The 23486-nt window shown below is 39.9% G+C and overlaps 2 protein-coding genes across 3 annotated transcripts in view; one reads left to right on the forward strand and one right to left on the reverse strand.

Annotated features, from left to right (window-relative positions):
* Positions 1-707: 707 nt before the first annotated feature.
* On the reverse strand, positions 708-18635 carry LOC143280864 (uncharacterized). 2 transcript variants are annotated; one of them, XM_076585592.1, is made up of 8 exons: positions 18539-18635; positions 17219-17509; positions 12967-13313; positions 11566-11769; positions 6949-7111; positions 6410-6532; positions 4753-4903; positions 708-4338 (listed from the first exon to the last, which is right to left on the reverse strand). In XM_076585592.1, exons 1-8 carry the CDS (start codon positions 18544-18546, stop codon positions 4126-4128), a joined length of 1500 nt encoding a protein of 499 aa, XP_076441707.1. In that variant the 5' UTR covers positions 18547-18635; the 3' UTR covers positions 708-4125. The 2 variants fall into 2 exon arrangements, with proteins under 2 accessions (XP_076441707.1, XP_076441708.1); XM_076585593.1 differs by lacking the exon at positions 17219-17509 and having other exon boundaries at positions 18539-18600.
* Positions 18636-18665: 30 nt separating this feature from the next.
* Positions 18666-23486, forward strand: part of LOC143281390 (putative ATP-dependent RNA helicase DHX57) — a 44864-nt gene continuing 40043 nt past the window's right edge. The window contains exons 1-3 of the mRNA XM_076586597.1: positions 18666-19091; positions 20591-20848; positions 22926-23138. Coding sequence (XP_076442712.1) covers positions 20604-20848; positions 22926-23138 — 458 coding nt within the window. The 5' untranslated portion in view covers positions 18666-19091; positions 20591-20603. The remainder of the gene's footprint in view (positions 19092-20590; positions 20849-22925; positions 23139-23486) is intronic.

Below are 23486 nucleotides of genomic sequence, written 5' to 3' on the forward strand. Positions count from 1 at the left end.
CTTGGTAAACTTTGACATTGTCATTTTCTCTGGAAATACCGGTACTTTGCCAAAACCAAATCTGGATTGAAAGTGGAAAAAAATATTCAGTTTTACCAAGAATAGGTTGTGAGTCTTCCGGATTAATCTGTATTTCTGGATCATGAACAGTTTATTTCATTCAGGATCACAATCCAGAAAATGGCTGGGTTTGAATACATGACCTCATTTTTTCTTGTTCCCAATTAAAAGAAATACAAATTCTGGACAGAACACATACAGTGACATTAACTACATCATCGTGTTTACTGCATATGAGTATTTTAAAGTGGATGCTGATTTAACTTGAATGTACATAAAAGAAAAACTGGATGTTCTAGTGTCTGCCAGTAACAACCTGTGGAACACAATCTCTGCAAATCTGGAGAAAGTGGATACATGTTGAGGTGTGCTGGAGTCCATGGCAACATCTTTGCTGTAGACTTTCAAGAATTTCTTAAATGCCTGAGACATACCAAAATAACATGATTTAAACAGCGTTATCACTTCCAGTACCGTGATAAATTTATCATGCTAAAACCACCCCCCCCCCCCCCAAAAAAAAACAAAACATGTTGAGATATGAATATTTGAATGCCATTAGTAGACATTTAACCTGAACATGCTGGTTTCAAAAAAAAACAAAAAACAACAACAAACAAACAACAACAGCCCAAAGCTATATAATATGAAATACAGAACACAATTTTAATAATTAAATTTTGTAAATTAAAAAAAAAAAATCTAATTTCTAAATTTAATCACAAGTGAGTCTTGAAGGCCTTCCCTCTCAATTTTTGTTGTTTTAACAACAGATTTATCTCTGACATTCATTCAAGTTGCTCTCCCTCAGGAGAGTATGTTGCCACAGTGCACCACTATCCACTTTTTTTAGAAAAAAAAAAAATGTCTACACCATATTTATTTTACTTATCAAAGTGGATCTTTTCCACAAAACAATACTTTCAAAGCAATGGGTTCACTGACATGTGCGTAGTGCATGCTGTAAACTGGACATTGGTTTATCATCTCATCTGAATGACTAACACCCAGACCACCACTCAAGGTCTGGTGGGGGTGGGGTGGGGGATCCCAGTTCATGATATATTACATGGGACTCTAACCCATGGAGAACTGCTTCCTAGTCAAATGCATTACCACCACACAATGAGTCTGGTCTATCCTAAAACAGAAATGAGTGTGAGGCAAAAGAAAATGACAAGCATATTTATTGACTGTTCAATTCAGAGGTCTTATTACATGAGTATTTGAAGATTAGTACCCTGGAATGAAAGTGATCACTTGTCTTACAAAAAACAACAACAACAACAAAACAAGCAACTTAAATCTACACACAAAGGTTACCAACAAGGCTATAAATGATAAAAGATACAGGAACAATTCATAATCTGTACAAGGAAAAAATTGTTACTGGTTTGCTTGATTTCACTCAGGTGTCAACAGCATGAGCACCATTTGATTTGAATCCAAACATGATAAGAGGGTTTTGGATGGGTACAATGAGACAGTGTTAGTTTCAAGATGGTGTCAAAGTGGGTGTATTAAACCACAGATGTACACCACATTTGCTTCAGGAGGAAAAAAAAGTGAGCAGAGGCCCGTCCTTCACAAAAACCCTTAACAGCCTTCCCTAGGTTTACGTAAAACTTTGAAATGAAATAATGACACAAATGCAGTTCCGATACCTGGGACAAGCAGTTTGAATACGAGCATGCAAGCTCTTTCGGATAACATACAACTGTTGATATTGTACATTAAGTATGATAATGGGCCAGGTGACTCTCAAATTTTTTTTTTAACATTAGAACAGTACTGTGAAGAAGTAAGTGAAGAAAAGAGAGAAAGAAAAATATTAACAAGTAAAAAAAACAACAACAACAAACAAACAAACAAAACCCCAGAAAGGCTGATATGGATTAAGGTTATATTTAGCAGTAACATGCATGTTTCATATTCTGCATGTGTGCGTGAATATATTCATATGCTGACCTGGGAGATATAAAAAAAACTCCACACTTAACCCACTATATAATTCCAGGCTTGAACCCAGAACCCTCAGAATGCAATTCAAACATTCAAACCATTCAGCTACTGTTCCCATCCTGTCAAAAGATATGTGTGTGTATGGCACACATACTAGCCTGTAAAAATGTACTTAAGGTAAACTTGGGGTGCAAAAATCACAGTCTCACATGAGAACCAGTAAAAGTATAAATAATATAAAGTTTACATCACAGGAGAAAAAAAATCCACATCTGTGTATTCTCTATCACAAAAAATAAGCAAATCAGAGTGATATGAATTGGAACGTATCATTTTCAAACACTCCATGGCAAGTAAGTACAACTTGTGATTTGTTTTCACAGCTGGAAGACAAACGTGTAGACACAGACATTCTTTCATGTGTATAATTTATTGCTTTAGACTTTGGACCTGGGTTACATAAATTATCTCAGCAGTGCCAAGTTTGCTTGGCACTGAGAATTTTCCAAAGTCTAAACTAACTGTACTGACTCTGGATAATTCTTAACGCACAGCAATTATATGCTACTTTGTTTACTTTACGCACAAGTGGTATGTATTTTTCAAAATGGGTTAACACCATCAAACGAAACTGTTTACAATTGTGTCTGTGTATGTGGAGAGAAGCACTTGAGTTTAATAATACATGTATAAAGTTATGAACATGTTGTTTTTTTCTGAGGAGACATCATATTTACCAGACACATATGTTATTAGTTTTGAAATTCAGATGCAGAAATCACAAATTACAGACTGAACTGGGGAGCTGAAATGGCATGCCATGTAAATCAAATCCACAATGAGTGTAATATGTCAGTCATTATGGAGGCCAATTTCATTTTATTATGGAATATCCATGTATGCTGAATTACATAAGAGTATGCTGCTCTAAAATCTGTTTTCAGTTTCTGCAATTTGCTAGGTGGCAGTAAAATGTGCAGCTGAAATCAAGCAAGTTATAAAACAGGGAAAATGTTGTTCAATTTCATTCAACAACTTTTTATTACTTTGCTATTTGCATATGTTCATGAGTCTGGCATGCTTTTTCTTGAGTAATACTGTAAACCTCCATGCTCAAATAGGAGTCAGAGTTTATTAAACTTCAAACTGCTTGGGTCACCTGTACAACCCAGCCCAGGCTTACAGGGGCTTACAGCAACGATAAATGATGGTGAAAGAACTAATACGGCAAGGTAACGTAGAAAAATGGTAATGCTGGAGCGGAATGTGTAATCTGGGGAGCACCCGTTACCCCCGGCAAATTATCTCCACCTTCTCTCTCTGGTAACCATCTGCAGACTTGTTCATGCACATGCACACACACACATATGTGCCTGACCGGGGAATGAGCACCCAATCTCTCCCCCTACTCCTCCCCATATCCCAATAACCACACACACACACACACACACACACACACACACACACACACACATGCACAAACTGCACCAGGGAATACACACCCAACCTGCCACCCTCCCCACTTCCCAACAAAACAAAGTGCACACATAAACTGCACCAAGGAATACACACCCAAACTACCTCCCTCTCCACTCCCCAACATTGCATGCGCACACACACACATACACACACACACACACAAACTACATTATCAGTATCAGTAGCTCAAGGAGGCGTCACTGCTTTCAGTCAAATCCAAATACGCTACACCACATCTGCCAAGCAGATGCCTGACCAGCAGCCTAACCCAACGCGCTTAGTCAGGCCTTGAAAAAGGCCTGCACCAGGCCTGCACAAACTACACCAGGGAATGCACACCCAACCTGCCACCGTCTCCACTTCCCAACAAAACAATATACACACATAAACTGCACCAAGGAATACACACCCAACCTGCTGTACTGGGAATACGCACTCAACCTGTCCTCCTTTCCATTTCTCCACACACACACACACACACACACCTGCACCCAATGATACACATCAAATCCCTTCCCCCTAACACACACACACACACACACCTGCACCTGATGATACACCCAATCCCCTCAACACACACACACACACACACACAAACACACACACACACAGACTACCGCTTCATCAACTTTTCACAAAGCTCATCTGCAAAACGTTCCTGTCTCTCCTAAACCCCAGAGAGCCGTGGAGTTGAGTGGTGGCCTCACTCAGAGTCAGGTGAAATGCAGTGAGACGCTTCAGCTCACTGTAGCGCTGCCGGAGCACCTGGGCTACCTTGTGCTTGTTGGAGTCGTGCGCCGGGTAGACTGGAGCCACCAACACCAGCTGCTTCATATGCTGAAAGTAAAGAATGTTTTATGAGTACACACCTACACACACAATTTGTGTGTTCCAATGAAAAATACAATAAAATCTGCACTTGCTGTTCACTGGTAAAATTTACACAATTCATTTCCTTCAATTTTTTAATCAAAAGAAACTGATTTTATGAGTGGGCAACAAGAAATCCTATGAGGAGAAAAAAAAAGGATGGACCAGTTGGAGCAAAGGTATCTGTAACTATTTTATTGCTTTCATTTTGCCTTGAAAAGCAGAATCATTTGTCAACAACTGTGGGGTCTTCGTTTCAGTGAAGAACCAGACAATAAAAGATTCAGAGAAATTTAATCCTTTTGTCCCTTTTGGGGTGTGGAGGATACAATAACAATACGTACTCACTGAATCGCAACAATCAGTTGTTGTTATACTGACCTGCACATCCCCGGACTCCATCAGGGCGGAGAGGACCGACCACCCTGAGCTGCCCAGGTTGATGTAGATGATGCTGGTGTGCTCCCCACCAGGCAGGAGTCTGGACAGTCCTTCTGACAACGTCATGGTCTTGGCCACTCCTTGTGGAGCCCTGTTTTTCATCACTCTTGTTCACTTGTTGGTATTGGTGTTGGTGTTGTAAGTTTCATTCATTACATCCACTGAGAACACAGGTTGGACTTTAAAACAGTGTATTCTTTTCAACTATAGGCCCCAGGAAGAGAGGTCTTCACACAAAGTGAGTCAGGGTGGAAGTGACAGTAAGGATCATTGTATGCAAGGAAAGACAGTTTCAAGAAGTGAGTGGTTAAAGCGTTGGACTTTGAATCCAAGGGTCCCAGGTTGGAATCTTGGTGACAGCACCTAGTTGTTAACGGGTGGAGATTTTTCCGATCTCCCAGGTCAACATTTGTACAGGCCTGCTAGTGCCTGAACCCCTTCATGGGTATACGCATGGAGAAGATCAAATACGCATGTTAAAGATCCTGTAATCCATCTCAGCGTTCAGTGGGTTATGGAAACAAGAACATACCCAGCATGCACACCCCCAAAAACATAGTATGGCTGCCTACATGGCAGGGTGAATAAACAAAACAGTCATACACGTAAAATGTTACCTGTCTGTCTGAGCATGTATAGGTGCATGCCTGAAATCTGATTAAATGACACAGGAAATGAATGATGAACACCCAGTGGCAGCCGTCAGTTGGCTCTACCCAGGTAGGCAGCCTGTTGTGCAAATGACCGTGTATTTGTAAATTATATATATGAGGATAGACGCTATATAAGTATCCATATCATCCAAATCATTCATTCATTCATAAGGAACCTCAGAAGCAATGGCTGCTTCCTGACCATGATGCCAGATTTATTTTTAAAGATGATGCAATCGCTTGTGCTGGCCAGACTCCACAGTTAACTACTGGACAAAACTGGACCACTACACTGTTCACACCAAGTCCTTTTTTGTGTGTGTTAAGTCCAACACATACTCTAGAATGACACTCAATCAGACTCCCATACCTTCCGCTCTTCAAAAATGTAGAACTGATAATACCTATGATATGCTTTTTTTTTTTTCTTCTTTTTTTTTTAATGCTATATCTGTATTGAGGGATATTTTGTGCTGTTTGCTGCTGGATGGATCTTATAAAGTAAAACATTATCTTCAGTACAAACACTGTTTTCATTTGTCTGATATTACAAAGTTATAACTTATCCTCTGTTTATAATCCTGCACAGTATTCTCTGTTTATAATCCTTATTTCCCTTGATAAATAATTAAGCTAAAAACTGACTTTTGGGTAGACAGCGACTATAGGAAATTTTCTATCTAAAATTACGTTTAAATAACATACTTACCGTGACCCAACTAGTGCAGACTCTGACAGGGGTCCGACATTCCTGTCCTGTGCAAACTACTATCCGCCTATGCGGAGAAAAAGAGAGCAACTACGGCTGATAACCTCCCGGAAGTAGGTAACCTCCCCTTTGTCCCGCTAGCTAACACCCTCTTTTGACGGCAATATGCCACAAACCATCCACAGAAGAATGAAAAAAGTAGCTTTCCCTTTGTTAACAGCCACACCCAACGTACCTGACACTGAATGAAGAGAGGCTCTGGTCTTCCTGTTTCCCAGTTAAAGGCGTCAGGACAACAACTGAACACCTGACATGAAGCGCTGAAACCTCTTCCACAACCACAGAACCTGTCTTGAACCTGCGGACAATCAAAACAGGGAGGTGCATATATGTATATATAAATATATATATATATATATATATATATATATATATATATTCAGAAAGATAGATAGATATAAATATATATCAAGAGAGATATACAGAGAGAGAGAGAGAGAGAGAGAGAGAGCGAGAGAGAGACACTCAATATGCACATATGTAATTGTGCAAATACTGATAAGCATGCCTGTCAGTTAAAGACATCAGGCACCAGTTCATGAATATTCATCAAATCCACACATATGCATACAAACACACATAAACACTACAAAAGTATATACTTCACCCACCATTCACTCAACCACCTGACAGACATACCACCCATCCCCCCACCACACCCCCATCCCCACCACCACACACACACACACACACACACAGAGAAACAAAACCTACTGGAAGACAAGAATGTGGCAGTTGTCTGAGCCCAACATGACCACCTGCCGAGAGAGACGTAACATAACAGACGATGACAGCACCACTGAGATCACATCTTCGTTCAACTGTTCCGGCAGGTCCAGAAAATCCTTCAGTCTCTGCGCCTCACTCTCCTCTGACCCTGCCACAGACAGACAGAAAGCTACTGAATGAACTCAAGTGAGTGACTGTGAATACCATGATAAATACAATGAACAGCTCAATCCCCCATTTTTGTTCAAGTAATCATGCATGTTCCATGGTGACAATGCACTGTGAGCCTTTTCTTTTGACCCAGTCTAGACAGATGTTATTCTTTTCCCCTCCGTCTTGCCCAAACCTTCACTCCCACTTGACTCAAGTGGGGTAAAAAGTCAACCATACAAAAGCCCAGTCAAAGCTATAGACAGAGTGACCAAGGGAGATGAAGCCCAGTTTCAGATTCAGTATCAGTAGCTCAAGGAGGCGTCACTGCGTTCGGACAAATCCATATACGCTACACCACATCTGCCAAGCAGATGCCTGACCAGCAGCGTAACCCAACGTGCTTAGTCAAGGCCTTGTCTAGATAGATGTTATTCTTTTCCCCTGCCCAAACCTTCCCTTCCACCTGACACAAATGGAGTAAAAAGACCCAGTCTAGATAGATGTTATTCTTTTCCCCTACATCTTGCCCAAACCTTCACTTCCACTTGACACAAGTGGGATAAAAAGACCCAGTCTAGATAGATGTTATTCTTTTCCCTTACGTCTTGCCCAAACCTTCACTTCCACTTGACACAAGTGGGATAAAAAGACCCAGTCTAGATAGATGTTATTCTTTTCCCCTACATCTTGCCCAAACCTTCACTTCCACTTGACACAAGTGGGGTAAAAAGACCCAGTCTATCTCCAGACTAAGAGGGGCGTCTTTTCACTGTTAGCCGCGCGAAATCTGGCCAAACAGAGCAAACCATAGGCCTAGTTTGCATCAGTTTGACATGGTACAGTATATGACACCAAATAGATGTTATTCTTTTCCCCTACGTCTTGCCCAAACCGTCACTTCCACTTGACACAAGTGGGGTAAAAAGTATGTGTCAAGTGGAAGTGAAGGTTTGGGCAAGACGTATGATGAAGCCCAAGAATGGAGAAAGAACAGCCCAAACTAGTAAACTCACTTCGTCACTATGAATGTTAACAGTGTTCCAGCATCTGCTTTCCATCCATAGCCTACTGGAATAGAACAATGATGCCCCTTGTTCATGTGAATATCACTGTAATCCACCATCTGCTTACCATCTATAGTACCATGTTCATATGAACCGAACAATAATCCACCCTCTGCTTACCATCTACAGCACCGTGTTCACATGAATTTAACTAAAATTCACATTCTGATAACCATCTATATCACCATGTTACCGGTAATATGAATGTCACTATAATCCACCATCTGCTTACTACCTATAACAATGTGTTCACATGAATATCACTGCAATCCATCATTCGCTTACCATCTACAGCACTGTACGTGTTCACATGAACATCACTGCAATCCACCATCTACAGCACTGTACGTGTTCACATGAACATCACTGCAATCCATCATTCGCTTACCATCTACAGCACTGTACGTGTTCACATGAACATCACTGCAATCCACCATCTACAGCACTGTACGTGTTCACATGAACATCACTGCAATCCATCATTCGCTTACCATCTACAGCACTGTACGTGTTCACATGAACATCACTGCAATCCATCATTCGCTTACCATCTACAGCACTGTACGTGTTCACATGAACATCACTGCAATCCACCATCTACAGCACTGTACGTGTTCACGTGAACATCACTGTAATCCACCATCTACAGCACTGTACGTGTTCACATGAACATCACTGCAATCCATCATTCGCTTACCATCTACAGCACTGTACGTGTTCACATGAACATCACTGCAATCCATCATTCGCTTACCATCTACAGCACTGTACGTGTTCACATGAACATCACTGCAATCCATCATTCGCTTACCATCTGCAGCACTGTACGTGTTCACATGAACATCACTGCAATCCATCATTCGCTTACCATCTACAGCACTGTACGTGTTCACATGAACATCACTGCAATCCATCATTCGCTTACCATCTGCAGCACTGTACGTGTTCACATGAACATCACTGCAATCCACCATCTGCAGCACTGTACGTGTTCACATGAACATCACTGCAATCCATCATTCGCTTACCATCTACAGCACTGTACGTGTTCACATGAACATCACTGCAATCCACCATCTGCAGCACTGTACGTGTTCACATGAACATCACTGCAATCCATCATTCGCTTACCATCTACAGCACTGTACGTGTTCACATGAACATCACTGCAATCCACCATCTACAGCACTGTACGTGTTCACGTGAACATCACTGTAATCCAAAATTTGCTTACCATCTACAGCATCTTGTTCTCATGAATGTCACAATAATCCACCTTCTTACCATCTATAGCACAATGTTCATATGAATATAACTATAATCCACTTTTTGCTAACCATCTACAGCACCATGTTCATATCAATATAACTGTAATCCACCATCTCATTCATATGAACATCACTGTAATCCACAATCTGCTTGCTACCTATAACACTGTATTCATATGAATATCACCGTAATCCACCATCTGCTTACTACCTATAACTGTGTTCACATGAATATCACCGTAACCCACCATCTGCTTACTACCTATAACTGTGTTCACATGAATATCACCGTAACCCACCATCTGCTTACTACCTATAACTGTGTACACATGAATATCACCGTAACCCACCATCTGCTTACTACCTATAACTGTGCTCACATGAATATCACTGTAACCCACCATCTGCTTACTACCTATAACTGTGTACACATGAATATCACCGTAACCCACCATCTGCTTACTACCTATAACTGTGCTCACATGAATATCACTGTAACCCACCATCTGCTTACTACCTATAACTGTGTTCACATGAATATCACCGTAATCCATCATCTGCTTACTACCTATAACTGTGTTCACATGAATATCACCGTAATCCATCATCTGCTTACTACCTATAACTATGTTCACATGAATATCACTGTAATCCACCATCTACTTACTACTTATAACACTGTTCAAATGAATATCACTGTAATCTACCATCTGCTTACTACTTGTAACACTGTATTCATATGAATATCATGCAAACAAAGCATTGCATACTTTACGAAGAACATCAATCCAGGTACCATATCTAAGCTGTGTGATACTTTGATAACGCCAATATCAATTTATGGGGTGGAGGTACCTTACCAAGTCAAACCGGATGATTCTTTCGATTTAGCACATCTTTTTGATGACTGCTTATCGAATAAGTTTCCACATGAAAAATTACACATTAAATTCTGTAAGCAAATATTGGAGTACACAAAAAAGCTATGGTGCTTCCTGTGTTAGGTGAATTGGGCAGATTCCCAATAAGTTTAAAGATAATATGCCAAATTATTACATATTGGATTCACATAATTCAATTACCAGAAACTTCCCTCATCAACAAATTATATAAGTCCATGTACCAACAAGAAAATACAACTTCCCCATGGTTGATATTTGTTAGAAAGTTACTCGAAATTATAGGCCTTGATCACATTTGGAAAAACCAATTCACATTCAGCGTACATAGACTGAAATATGTCGTACATAAAAAATTAAAAAATTAATATATCAAATACTGGAAAGATAAAAGAGAAAAAAAACATTAAAGCTAAAATTTTAAAATATGATTGTAGCAGAGTACAAAACTGAAACCTATCTTTTAAATATATCAGATACAAAACACAGACAAGCTTTAACGAAACTCAGAATAAGCGCGCATGACCTAAGGATTGAGAAAGGTAGATATTTAAATATTCCACAAGAAGACAGATTGTGCAACAAGTGTAACATACTGGAAGACGAAATCCATCTTCTTGATCATTGTATTAAATATAAGGCAACAATTTTTAAAAGATATTCAAAATTCAGGTGATGCTAACAGATGATGAATATATACAAACAAGATTAGGAAAATTTGTTTATGAATGCTGCTGCAATTTATTGCATTAACTGATTGATTAATTGTGTGTTTTTCATTCATTCATTCATTTACCATTGCGCCTGTATCTTATAAACCTTAAGTTTTCATGACAAAATCTATTCTATTCTATTCATCTGCTTACTACCTATAACTTTGCGTTCATATGAATATCATCTGCTTACTACCTATAACACTGTGTTCATATAAACATTACTGTAACCCACCACCTGCTTACTACCTTTTAACACTGTATTAATATGAGTATCATCTGCTTACTACCTATACCATTGTGTTCATATGAATCGTATCTGCTTACTACCTGTAACACTGTGTTCACATGAACATCACTGTAACCCACTGATCTGCTCACCTTGCGCGTTGGGTTAGGCTGCTGGTCAGGCATCTGCTTGGCAGATGTGGTGCAGCGTATATGGATTTATCCGAACGCAGTGACGCCTCCTTGAGCTACTGAAACTGAAACTGAAACTGCTCACCATCCATGGCGGGTGGGTAGAGGACGGCTGCCTGAGGCCCTGGGTCACGCACCCAGGACATGAAGTAGTGGCACGACTCCATCATGGTCACCTGGAGGCACAGAGGGCTGGAGGCGGACGTGTGATACAGACGGAAGCCAGCCTGGTGGAACAGCACGTACACCGTCTTGTACCAGTTGTACAGGTAGCTCTCGTCCACCTTGTCTGCACAGCAAGACATCAGTATGTGCAGATTATACATTCTTGAGGCTTAACGTTAATCTCTGCACAGCAAGTCGTTAATATATGTAGATTATACTTTCTTGAGGCTTTAAGGTAATGTCTGCACAGCAAGTCATTAATATATATATATATATATATATATATATATATGTAAATTATACTTTCTTGAGGCTTAAAGTTAATGGATGTACAGCAAGCCATCAATATATATGTAAAATATACTTTCTTGAGGCTTAAAGTTAATGTCTGCACATGAAGTCAATATATGTAAATTATACCTTCTTCAGGATTAAAGTTAATACCAGCACAGAAAGTCATTAATATAATCTCGTCCACCTTGTCTGCACAGCAAGACATCAGTATGTGTAGATTATACTTTCTTGAGGCTTAACGTTAATTTCTGCACAGCAAGTCATTAACATATGTAAATGATACTTTCTTGAGGCTTAAAGTTAAATCATAAGACTTACGGTTAGTCAGATCAAGTGTGTTTCATAACCAGTATGGTGATGAAGAAACGTGAAAGACAAGAATTAATCTGTGTTTGAACAGTGATTCTGACGGGCGCAGTAGCCGAATGGTTAAAGCATTGGACTTTCAATCTGGTGGTCCCGGGTTCGAATCATGGTGACGGCACCTGGTGGGTAAAGGGTGGAGATTTTTACGATCTCCCAGGTCAACATATGTGCAGACCTGCTAGTGCCTGAACCCCCTTCGTGTGTATACGCAAGCAGAAAATCAAATACGCACGTTAAAGATCCTGTAATCCATGTCAGCGTTTGGTGGGTTATGGAAACAAGAACATACCCAGCACGCACACCCCCGAAAGCGGAGTATGGCTGCCTACATGGTGGGGTAAAAACGGTCATACACGTAAAAGCCCACTCGCGTATATACGAATGAACGTGGGAGTTGCAGCCCACGAACGCAGAAGAAGAAGAACAAAAACAGTGCTTCTCACTTCTCTTCTACCTTCTTTGTGATTATCATCTGTACAGCTGGAATGTGCTTATTTAACCTGGTTTAGCCAATGAAAGACCCATTCACTACTGTATATTGGTAATTTAATCTGAAAATACTACTTATGACAAAATAATGACTGACATTATGACACCAAAAAAAAAATGCATCCAACTCCATGTCAAGCCACACTGATAAAACACACTGCCCACAGCTCACCAATTTCAATCACAATATGCAGCTGATCAAAACGGGTCAGGATTCCATCCTTGGCCATGAAATAGGGAATCTCAAATGAGTGAGTCACATCCTCTATATGCTCCAGCTTCAAGAGGTCCACATGGCGATGTCCCAGCTTGGACATGATGCTGTTGACTGTGTTCATGTCATAGGAATTGCGACTGAAGTCTGATGGATCGTTGGGCACCACTGTTGTTCGATACACTGTAGTGTTGAGCTGTAACAGTTTCTGTGGAGTCACTTTTGCTGATTTGGGTAAAAACACCAGCTGACGTATGGAGAGATTCTGAGACAGCGCCTCTTCAAAGTGGAATTCTGGTAATGGACTGAAACATAACAGTAATTCCATTTAATAAAATGCTGGAGGCAGTTATTTTTTTCTTTTACAATCATGGGCTACAACTCCCACATTCACTCGCCTGTTCAAGTCAGCTTTTACTTGTGTAACTGTTTTTATCCCACCATGTAGGCAGCTATACTCGAGAGGGAGTAAATGCTGGGTATGCTCTTATTTCCATGACTCACAGAACGCCGATATGAATTATGAGATCTCTAACCAGCTAATTTGATCTACTGCATGCATGTACACACCAAGGGGGTTCGGGCACAAGACGGCCTGCACAACTGTTGACCTGGGAGATTGAAAAAATCTTTTCCCACCAGGTGTCATGACTAAGATTCATACCCAGTACCCTCAGATTGAAAGTCTGCTTTAACCACTCATCTGTTGCACTCATCAGTAGCTGGTATTAGTGGCATAATTGTCAACTGGTATATAGTACTAGTTTCAGTCTAGTACCAGTATGATTAACTCTCTCCGGACGAAGGAATGCTCACGCATTCCTACACAAACTGCATGCGGGTGCTGGCACGAAGAAGAATAGATTACTTGATAAGTAATATATTACCATCATGCGGCTGTTACTCACAGTATTTTGATTCACAAGCAGTGGCACTTTCTGAGTCACTCCAAATCAAAGAAATGAATTGTCTGCAAGGGATGATTCATTTTTCCTGTTCTAGTATGTCATGACAAATCATCTGACTTTTCTTGATTGCATACAGATTAAAAATTAAGGCAAAGTAGGGGTTCTTCTGTAGCAAATTGTTTCTGACATATGCAAAAGCAGTAGAAGAAATCGTTATATAGAGATCTCGAAAGTATTACAAATGCTAAACAATGACTGGGATTCTCAGGAGACATTGAAGAGGATGGATAAGGAGACAATGAAGAAAGCAATCAATTTAATTGCAAAGCTACAATGGGTATGTTATTGGTAATATTGGGTTCTTTTTCAGAACCGCTATGGCCAAAACGTAAATGAAGATTTGAATAATTTGATTTTTTCTATGTGTAAATAGCAAACAAATATGTAATTAAACAGTTCACAAAATTACATACACATGTACATGTCATCTTTGTAAACTTTTCCAACCCTTTCTAATCGTCCTCTCATCAGAGGGAAAAAGCAATGGGAAAAACTTGTCCCTGGATTGAAGTTTGGGTCCTTCGGGTTCAACTATTCCACCAATCTTGATCACTCAGTGCCAGTCATCAAAAGCATGGGATTATAAGGTGTTGTCTGCATGGGATGATTCAAATTTTCACAGTTCTGAGTATGTGTCAATGTACAACATCGTACGGCTGTACTGTTTGTGTGAATAGATTACAGCATAGAAAATCACAACAAGAGGCAAAAATGTTTATGGGCGGAAAATAACAAGTTACATAAGAGTATCAAACAACATCTTGTGGATCTTAACTGCACATAATACATTGCAAAATTTAAGAAAAAATTACTCAGTTATGAAAATAAATGACTCTGATATATGTTATCACTCCATAGGCACGGAAACAATGACTGAGCTACTGTGTATGAAAGCAGATGAGGACCCATCTAAGAGAGAAGACAGACTGACAGGATTAAAGGAGACAAACTGAAGAAAGTTCAAACTCAAAGTTTGCAATATGAAAGGCTTCAAAAGGTGTTGTTATTGGCCTTATTGTTCTTTTTCAAGACACCTGCATCACTGCAGCCAAAACAGAACTGAAGAAGTTCGAATCAATGTGATTCTCTAATCTGGTCAGTGGATAAAGTACACTTATAAATTATTATTTCACTACTAAACAGGTGCTTATAGTAGTGCCAGAAGTATGTTCTAGGCACCACCTCAGCCAACTCTGAGTCCCACGTCCTCTCCCTCATGACCTGGTGCCCCCCCCCCCTTTATTAGGTTTGGGCCAAACACTTGTGAGGGGGCCTGAACTGCTGTCCACTCTCCATAGAGTTCTATCACTTTGTGGCATTTCAATGAAAATGACAGTGCACACAGCCTATTAAATACTAGTTTCAGTTCATACTTGTCGCACCGAATGTGTTACGTCAAACACATCAATACTGATGTGTAATCCCGTGTGGCGGCACTGTCCATGTGGCCAGGCTACACTGAATTCACACAACATGGTCTGAGGTAGTGCGGGTATCGTCTGGAAACGAAGCTTATGGTCGAAACGTTTTACTGCTATTTCGTAACGTCGATCAAGCACGGAAGCAGGCCCAGGGTTGATTGTCACCGTCTCCCATTCCCCTTGGTAGAGAGAAATGGCATGGTAGATGTGGGCATATAGAAAATGTTTGAAATCGGTTTCATGAAATTTGTAGCGAAAATCTGACAAGTCTTTTGATTGGCTACTTGGATTCAAGCAGTGATACTGTCGTCTTTGACCATTATGAAGTTCTTTGGGACAACAAGATTGTCTTATTTCATTCAACTTTTTTTGGGTTCGTGATGAGGCTTCATGTTTACATTAGTATACAGAGAGAGTTTTGGGAAAATTAACCTTTAGTTCAGCAGTTTGAAATGCCCCAAGAGAAGATGACTGGAAGCCGACTGAGTGACGCAGCAAGTTGGAGGTCACACATGGAAAACTGTCTGGTGTTGTACAGATTTATGTTTTTTTTTTTATTGTTGATAACTTATTTGTGTTGGGAAATATGTTTTGTCAGTGGCAGCCTGTGTTGATTGATCTTGTGGATTGTGAAATAAAGGGTTAACGTTTGAAAGTACCATTAAGTGAGGGAAGTACTGCCTATAACTTTTGAGTCCCCCCCCCACCCCCACCCCTCTATTTTGTTACAGATATCTTGTTCTGTATTCTTGATGTATTACTTACTTGTTTTGTATATAGTAGGTGGTGTTGGTTCAGTGTGGACTGAACAGATCTATGGGCTAACACACTGTCAGTGTGTGTTGAGGGTTTTTCATGTGTGTGTGCACATGGGGGTAGCAGCAAGTGTTGTGGAACACATGTTTGAGTTATTGGTAGTTGTGGTAACATGTGTAGGAGTTGTGCTTTGTGTCAGTGGTTTACTTTGTTCAGACAAAGCGGGAAGGAACATTGTAATGTGATTAGTGAGTTGGCAAACTATGAGAGCATTGAGGGTCAGTGCTATGTTGTTGCACATTGCTGTGTACCAGATATGTTGGAAGTAATGATTTCCTTTCATGTACTTGTGTTGGTGGCATACTTTGTGAATACAAAGAGATTTGTTTGGTAATGGTAGCACACAGTTAACTAAGTTGAATGATGGGTAACATGAGTTGGAACACAGGGTTGTATTGGTCAGTGATATGTTTTGTACACAGTATGGTAATTGGTATGTCACTGCTGGTGGCAGGTAAGCTTGATGAAGCTTGTACCTCACATAGATCTTTGTGTGAGAGTAGTGCATACTGGTGGACATGTGATGAAAGGTGCTGAGAGGGTATAGGCCTTTCATGTCAGTGATGTCAGGATATTTTGAGATTTTACTGACCTGGGTTTTGGTTGTGTGTTTGTGTTCCAGGTGTGCTGCTTTAGGTTTAGGGTGAATTTTACCGTGCTGCTTATAGGTGCTGCTTAAGGTGTAGGGTGTGTAGGGTGAACTTTTTATTGTGTGCTGTATTGTAAAGTAAACACTCTATAAAAACCACTCCATGTGGCCCTGCTATTGATGTGAGGAGAGAGTGAGTGAGTGCATCATTAGTTGATCCTATATCCCCCCCCCCCACCCCCCCCTGTCTGTTCCTCTCTCTTCTATTAGAATCGAACCACACTTTCAGTTTTTACACATGTATCCACACAAATACAAACAACATGTACAGGCACATGTGAAAGCACATTTCACACCCTCTTTCTAAAGTCTTACATCTCTCAATCAGAAAAAAAAAAAATGATGCAAAAACTCACCCAATGGAATATGCAAGTTTGGGTACCTTCGGGTCGAAACTAATGCCAACATCTTGATCAACACATACAGGCCAGGTCACAAAAGTCTTGGAGTTATTCAAGGTGTTGGTGCACTGGTAATGATATGATGTCAAAAACTTCAGCAGTCTCTGAGCTTCACTGTCAGCACTGTACAACATCTGTAAAGGGCTGTACTGTCTCTGATAGTGAAAGATTAGAACAGCTCCATAGAAAACTGCACTGAACAGCAGCACAAGAAGGACTGTCCTTTTGTGCCGAGAAATCATTTTTCTGAAACATAGGATCATAATAAGTTATCAGCATATCATCTGTGTGGGATCTACTAACCTGCACATAATACATGCAATAAATTTCTAAGAAATAAAATTACTCAAGATTAAATAAAAATGGAAGAATGAAACCTGACATAGTACTCCACTCCAAGGCAACGAAACAAGCGATTCTGACTGAGCTCACTGTGCCATATGAAAGCAGAATGGAGGAAGCCCCCATCTACAAGACCGAGAAGTATGCTAGTCTAGCCAGAAGCCTCTGAGAATCTGGCTTCCAAGCCAAAGTCCTCGCCATAGAGATTGGTGCAAGTGGGTTTATGGGCGCATCTGCCTACAGCCTCATGAAACAGCTGTCGATTTCTGGCAGAGAGGACATGGGCTTTCAAGGCAATGGCAGAAGCAGCAGAAAAGTGTTCCAGCTGGATCTGGTCGAGGAGGAATGAAAGTAAACTTCACAAGGATTAAATTTCCCTACTCAAACAAGGTGGCTCAGTGGTTAAAACGTCTGCCAGAAAAGGTGACTCAGTTCTGAAGTGGCGACCACCCTGCAGGCCCGGGTTTGAACCTGCTGAGTGCCAGGAAAAAAAACAGAAAGAAAAGGCGCCAATACATGGGCATCCAGGAATCATGACCTGGGTGCGGCCCGGCCCCCTTTGAGTGTAAGGAGTTATGGGCCAAACACTTGACTGAGGGGGGCTTCTCTGAAGACCTTGTACTGTCCAGCTCTCCATAGAGTTTCTTATCACTTTATAGTTTTGTGCATTTTCATATTTTGTAAAATGACATGATGCACATCATGCTTTCTTTAAATACTTTATTTTTCATTTCATATTCCTTTGTGCACCGAATGAGTTGTTCACCGTCAAACACATCAATACTGATAATAGTGTAAACGTAGTGTTTGCAAGCAACTCGTAAACCATGACTGGACAGGCTACATAAAATTGCACACCAACAGTGGTCTGTTACTTGCTCGAGTATCGTGCATGGTAAAGAATGCTGTCATTACTGTGTTCCGATTATTTACCGTATCATCTCACTGTCTCACTGTTCGTATCGGCACATCGTCAGAGACACCGGAAGCATTTGTTGCAACACAGAGGTTGATTTACACCTTTCCTCGACGTCATTTCCTGCACTTGGTCAATGGAAGAGAAAGTTGGCATGGTAGAGGTGGGCATAAAGAAAGCTGTTTGAACTCGAACTTTACAAATGAAACATTCACTGGATACCAACAAATCTGCAACCACCATTACATTAATTATTTTGGCTACCGTTATGTGCCCCATGAGCAGTTTTACTATCTTCTTTTGACTCATTTGAAGCTTCTTTGCTGGCCGCACACACAGCATTGTCATAGTCATGATAGTGCATTCCTGGAACTTTGTTATTGCCGGTTTCGTGACTGAGGCTTCATCTTCGATAGTATACAGGAGAGAGTTTGGAAAATTCCCTTTTAAGTTCTAGATGTTGTGAAGTGCCGGAACCAAAGGAGGGGAAAGATGAGCCGCTTGTAGTAAAGCTCCGACTTGAGTGTTACGCCAGCAAGGTTTGGCCAGGTCACGATTCACTGAAAACTGGTTCTGTGTAGTTTGTGGACAGATTTTTTTTTTTTTTTTTTTTTTTTCCCTCGTTCAGCAGTCACATTCCTATAATTCTATTGCGAATGTTGGTATTTGATATTTGCGTTGCGCGCATCCCTGTCATTGAATCAATGTCTTCACACACGAATGTGATTGATCACGAATTAAAGCTTGAAGTTTAGTATATTAAAATAATAATTTGGACTCTGTGCCAGCAAGCAAACATTTGAAACAAACATACCCTCCCCCCCACGCCCCACCCCCCTCCCAAGAACTTTTTTTTTTAATCTTTTTTTTTCTTTTATATATATATATATATATATATATAATCAGTAATGGGAGTGATGCCAGTCTAGCTACTGTAGTAATGACAAGTGAACAGACCCCAACTGGCAAAGCCATGATAAACTCAAACTTCTGTTAGGCTGTAGGGGGAAGGCTTTCATTTCAGACTCAAGGGGCAGAGGTCTGAAGGAGGAGGAATAAGTGAATGGGGGTAGGGGTTGGCATGTTGCTCTGGAAGAAGGGGGTGTGGGAGAAGGAGAGGATGTGCAATGGTTAATTATACATGTGGTGAGTCCAGACTAGGGAGCTGTGATCTCATGAAAGAGGCTTTTCTAGTCTTTTTTCTGGGATAGTTTATCACTTCCTGGGAATAAACCTGGTACCCATTTGATGGCAGTTGTTGATGTGGGCTGATAAAAAGTCTTTTTCTCCTGGATCCTCTGATCCATCTAAAGTCATATACCAGTACTACCAGTGTTAGCAGGTTCCAGACAGGAGTTGACTGTGACAAGACTGTTATAGTGTTTCTAAAATTCTATCTCTGGTCTTCTCTTCTTTTTCAAAAGGACATTTGGTCACTTCAATAAGGCAAGAACCTGATAAACATAACTATATCTATCTATCTATCTGTCTGTCTATCTATATATATATTGTTTGCTGCTGCTAAAAAAAAAGTCCCCTTTTTTTCTTGGTTGTGCGTTTGTCTTGTGAAGGGATAAACTACTGCATCTGGTTTGGTCTAATAGTTCTGTCTGTATCTTGCTGTCTGACTTGCCTTTTTCTTCACCTTGTCTGATTGATAACTTATGAAAATCCCCTGAAATCTTCACACATACACTCAATATCACACACACACACACACACACACACACACACACACACACACACACACACACACACACACACACACACACACACATACACACACACACTTAAAAACCTCTACCATCTCTGAAAAATGAAATTTAAAAAAATGTAAATTGTACTTTTACTAAAACAAGAAGAAGAATGAATTTTAAACTAATAATTAAAGCCCCATAAATTACTCATTTGACGTATTCATGAAACTGTTGACACTGAAGACAGTTTTAAAAAATTCACTATATTAAGAACAGATTTCTCATTGCTTTGAAATGAAATGAAAGACATGGTATAGGTTGCACACCTGGAATCTTTACACTACGGGCATTTATGGAACATTGTGTTTCCAGAAAGCAACACACCATGTCTAAACAAGTGCAAAGAAGACGGGGGAAGCCCAACAGGGGCGGTGGTCGTTTCAACCGTGGAAGAGGTCAAGGCCATGGAGGTCACAAAGGCCATGGAGGTCATGGAGGTGGAGGAGGAGGAGGGGGTAGCAAGCATTTTGACAGGGAGTTTGAGGACCTGATAGACGGACCAGTCCTGCAGGGGATGGGGTCTGCTGACAGGGGCAACAGAAAGACTGTGATGAAACCAACGGGTCAGCCGTGAGTATTGTGTCAATAATTACAGTTGTACATTTATTTAGCGTTTTCAAACCTCTCAAAGTGGTTTTCAGGAACTCGTCAGCCAGACACAAAGAGCACACACACACGTAGGTGCACACATGCATGGAAGAAATAGATGTGAATCCATAGAATACAGATATGGAATGGATTGCCCTAATTTTTTAGAGACTGGTTGAAAAGGATTGTTTTTAAATTTGTTTAAAGGATGTGAGTGAGGGACTGTGACAGATTGCGTACATTTTTTGACTCACTTGTGTAAACTCGGTGTTCGGTTGTGTGTGTGTTTGTGTGTGTGTCTGTATGCATGTATGTCTGTATGTATGTATGTGTGTCCGCGGTAAACTTAAACATTGCCATTTTCTCTGGAAATACTTTGTCCGTCAATACCAACTTTGGCTAAAAAAAATCGTAGGAAAAAAAATCTTCACAGTCATACCATTAAGAGTTTGTCTCCCGAATTAAGCCGTGTGTCCTGTATCATTAACAGTTTATTTTGTTGAGGCTATTTCCGGGATTCAGAAAACACCATATAACCACATTCCAGTTGCAGCAGCGTTGGCGATGCTTAGTGAGTGATGGGGTGACCTTGATTTTCTTGTTCGCAATTAAATGGAAAGAAGTACAAATTCTGGGCAGAACACATACAGTGACACAGACTACATCATCGACGTGTTTACAGCTTTTGAATCTTTTAAAGTGGATACTTTAAAAGATGAACATAAAATTAAAAGAGAAATTGAATCGACTGTGTTGTATTTTCCCGGCAGGTGTAACTATACTTGTACATATATCTAGATCCAGAGAAAAACGTCTAAATGTTGTTGTGTGATTGCGGTGATAGCCACGTCTCCTTTTCCGCAGACTTTAAAGAATTCTTAATTGCCCTTAAAGAATTTTTAAATGCCCGAGATGCACCAAAATGATATGATTTGAACAGCGTTATCACTACGAATATCGCAATTGATTTATTGCCTTTTAAAAAACATGCTTAGATGTTAATTTTTTAACGTCTTTCATGGATCCGCAATAGTGCAGTAAGACAATTTCTTCCCACCTGAACATGCCAGGTTCGAATCTGCGCACAGACCTCTTTTTTTTTTCCTTTTTTTACCCGAAGCTTTTTTTTTTCTTTTTTTTTACCCAAAGCTTTATAATAACAAATACAGAACACATTTTAACGATTTTTTTCTTTTTTTTCAAAGCTTTATAATAACAAATACAGAACACATTTTAACAATTACTTTTTTTTTTGTTTTTAAGTGTATCACAAATGAGCCTTGAAGGCCTTGCTCTCTTATTGTCTTTTTTGGTCAAGGAAGCAAATTTGAAATTATTCTATGTATAAACTTAATATGTTGCATCAGGTCAGCCATGAACACAACTTTTTAATATTTTGAATACAGTGCATTTTTCTGCCAACAAAACAGATGAAAAATATAAAGGGGAGTAATGCCCAGGATGTTATTCAAATTCAGAAACACATCAGATGTTGGGTGTTATTGGAAAAAATTTAGAACTGTCTTTTCATTGAGTGTTGTGGGATATATATGGTCCCATGAATATGGCCTTGAATCTTGATGATTTGAACTTGCAATTTGCTCTCCGCCAGTACAGTAGTAGTTAAAATTACAGTTTCTCAAGGAGGCATCTGAGCCTTCTAATCATTAAAGTTTTGTGACAGGCTCTTTCACTAAATGAAAAGTGTTGATATATATTGACAGTATGTTGGTGTTTGAGTATACTGTAATAAAATGCAGTCAAACAACGAAAGAAAAGAAGTGAGAAAAAAAAAGAAAAAAAAAAAAGAAAACAGAGAAAAGATTTAGAATAAGTTGATTGAAAATTGCAAGAACTAGAGCAGTGGTAATACAAAGACATATGGACAAGCAAAATTCAATATAAAGAGAGAATTTAAAAAAAATGTTGTTTGTTGGCTTGGCTGGTGAGGATTTCAAAATTTTAGATATTACAAAATTTTCAATTTTTCAATTTGTCTTCCTTTTTTTTTTTTTTTTTTTTTTTGATAACATTGTCTTTAATGGTTCCATGGTTTCAGATCGGCACATGGTCGTGGTGGTGGTCGAGGAGGAGGTCAAGGTCATTTTGGGGCTGGACCGGGGGCTAAAGGAGGCTACTCTGAAGGGTCTGCTAGTCGTCGTGAGCCCAAGGTCAAGGTCCCAATGCAGCACATACACATGACGCCAGAAAACCAGGATATGGTGCGGGACATGCTCAAGACCCTTCATGGAGAAGACCACAACATACCTTCGTAAGGCAGTGTGTGTGTGTGTGTGTTTATGTGTGTGTGTTGACAAATTCTTCTTTTGACGAAGAGGTATGTGGGGTGGTGGTGGTATGTAACAAACATATCTTAAGTTCCCTTTTTACACTTACAAACTATAATGTTAGAAAAGGAAAACACACTAGGAAAATACGACACCTGTAAATTTATAAAACGTAGTATACTATTTATTGTGTCCACAGTCTTTGTTGCATTCATGAAGGTATATAATATAGATCATCTTGCAGACTGACCTAGCAGCTCATTTTATTTTGATTTGTTCCATCATCCAGTCTCTCTTTTTTTTTTTTTTGTCATGCATTAAAAACTAACAAA

Source organism: Babylonia areolata, chromosome 4 (genome assembly GCF_041734735.1).
Source record: "Babylonia areolata isolate BAREFJ2019XMU chromosome 4, ASM4173473v1, whole genome shotgun sequence".
Lineage (NCBI taxonomy): Eukaryota > Metazoa > Mollusca > Gastropoda > Neogastropoda > Buccinidae > Babylonia > Babylonia areolata.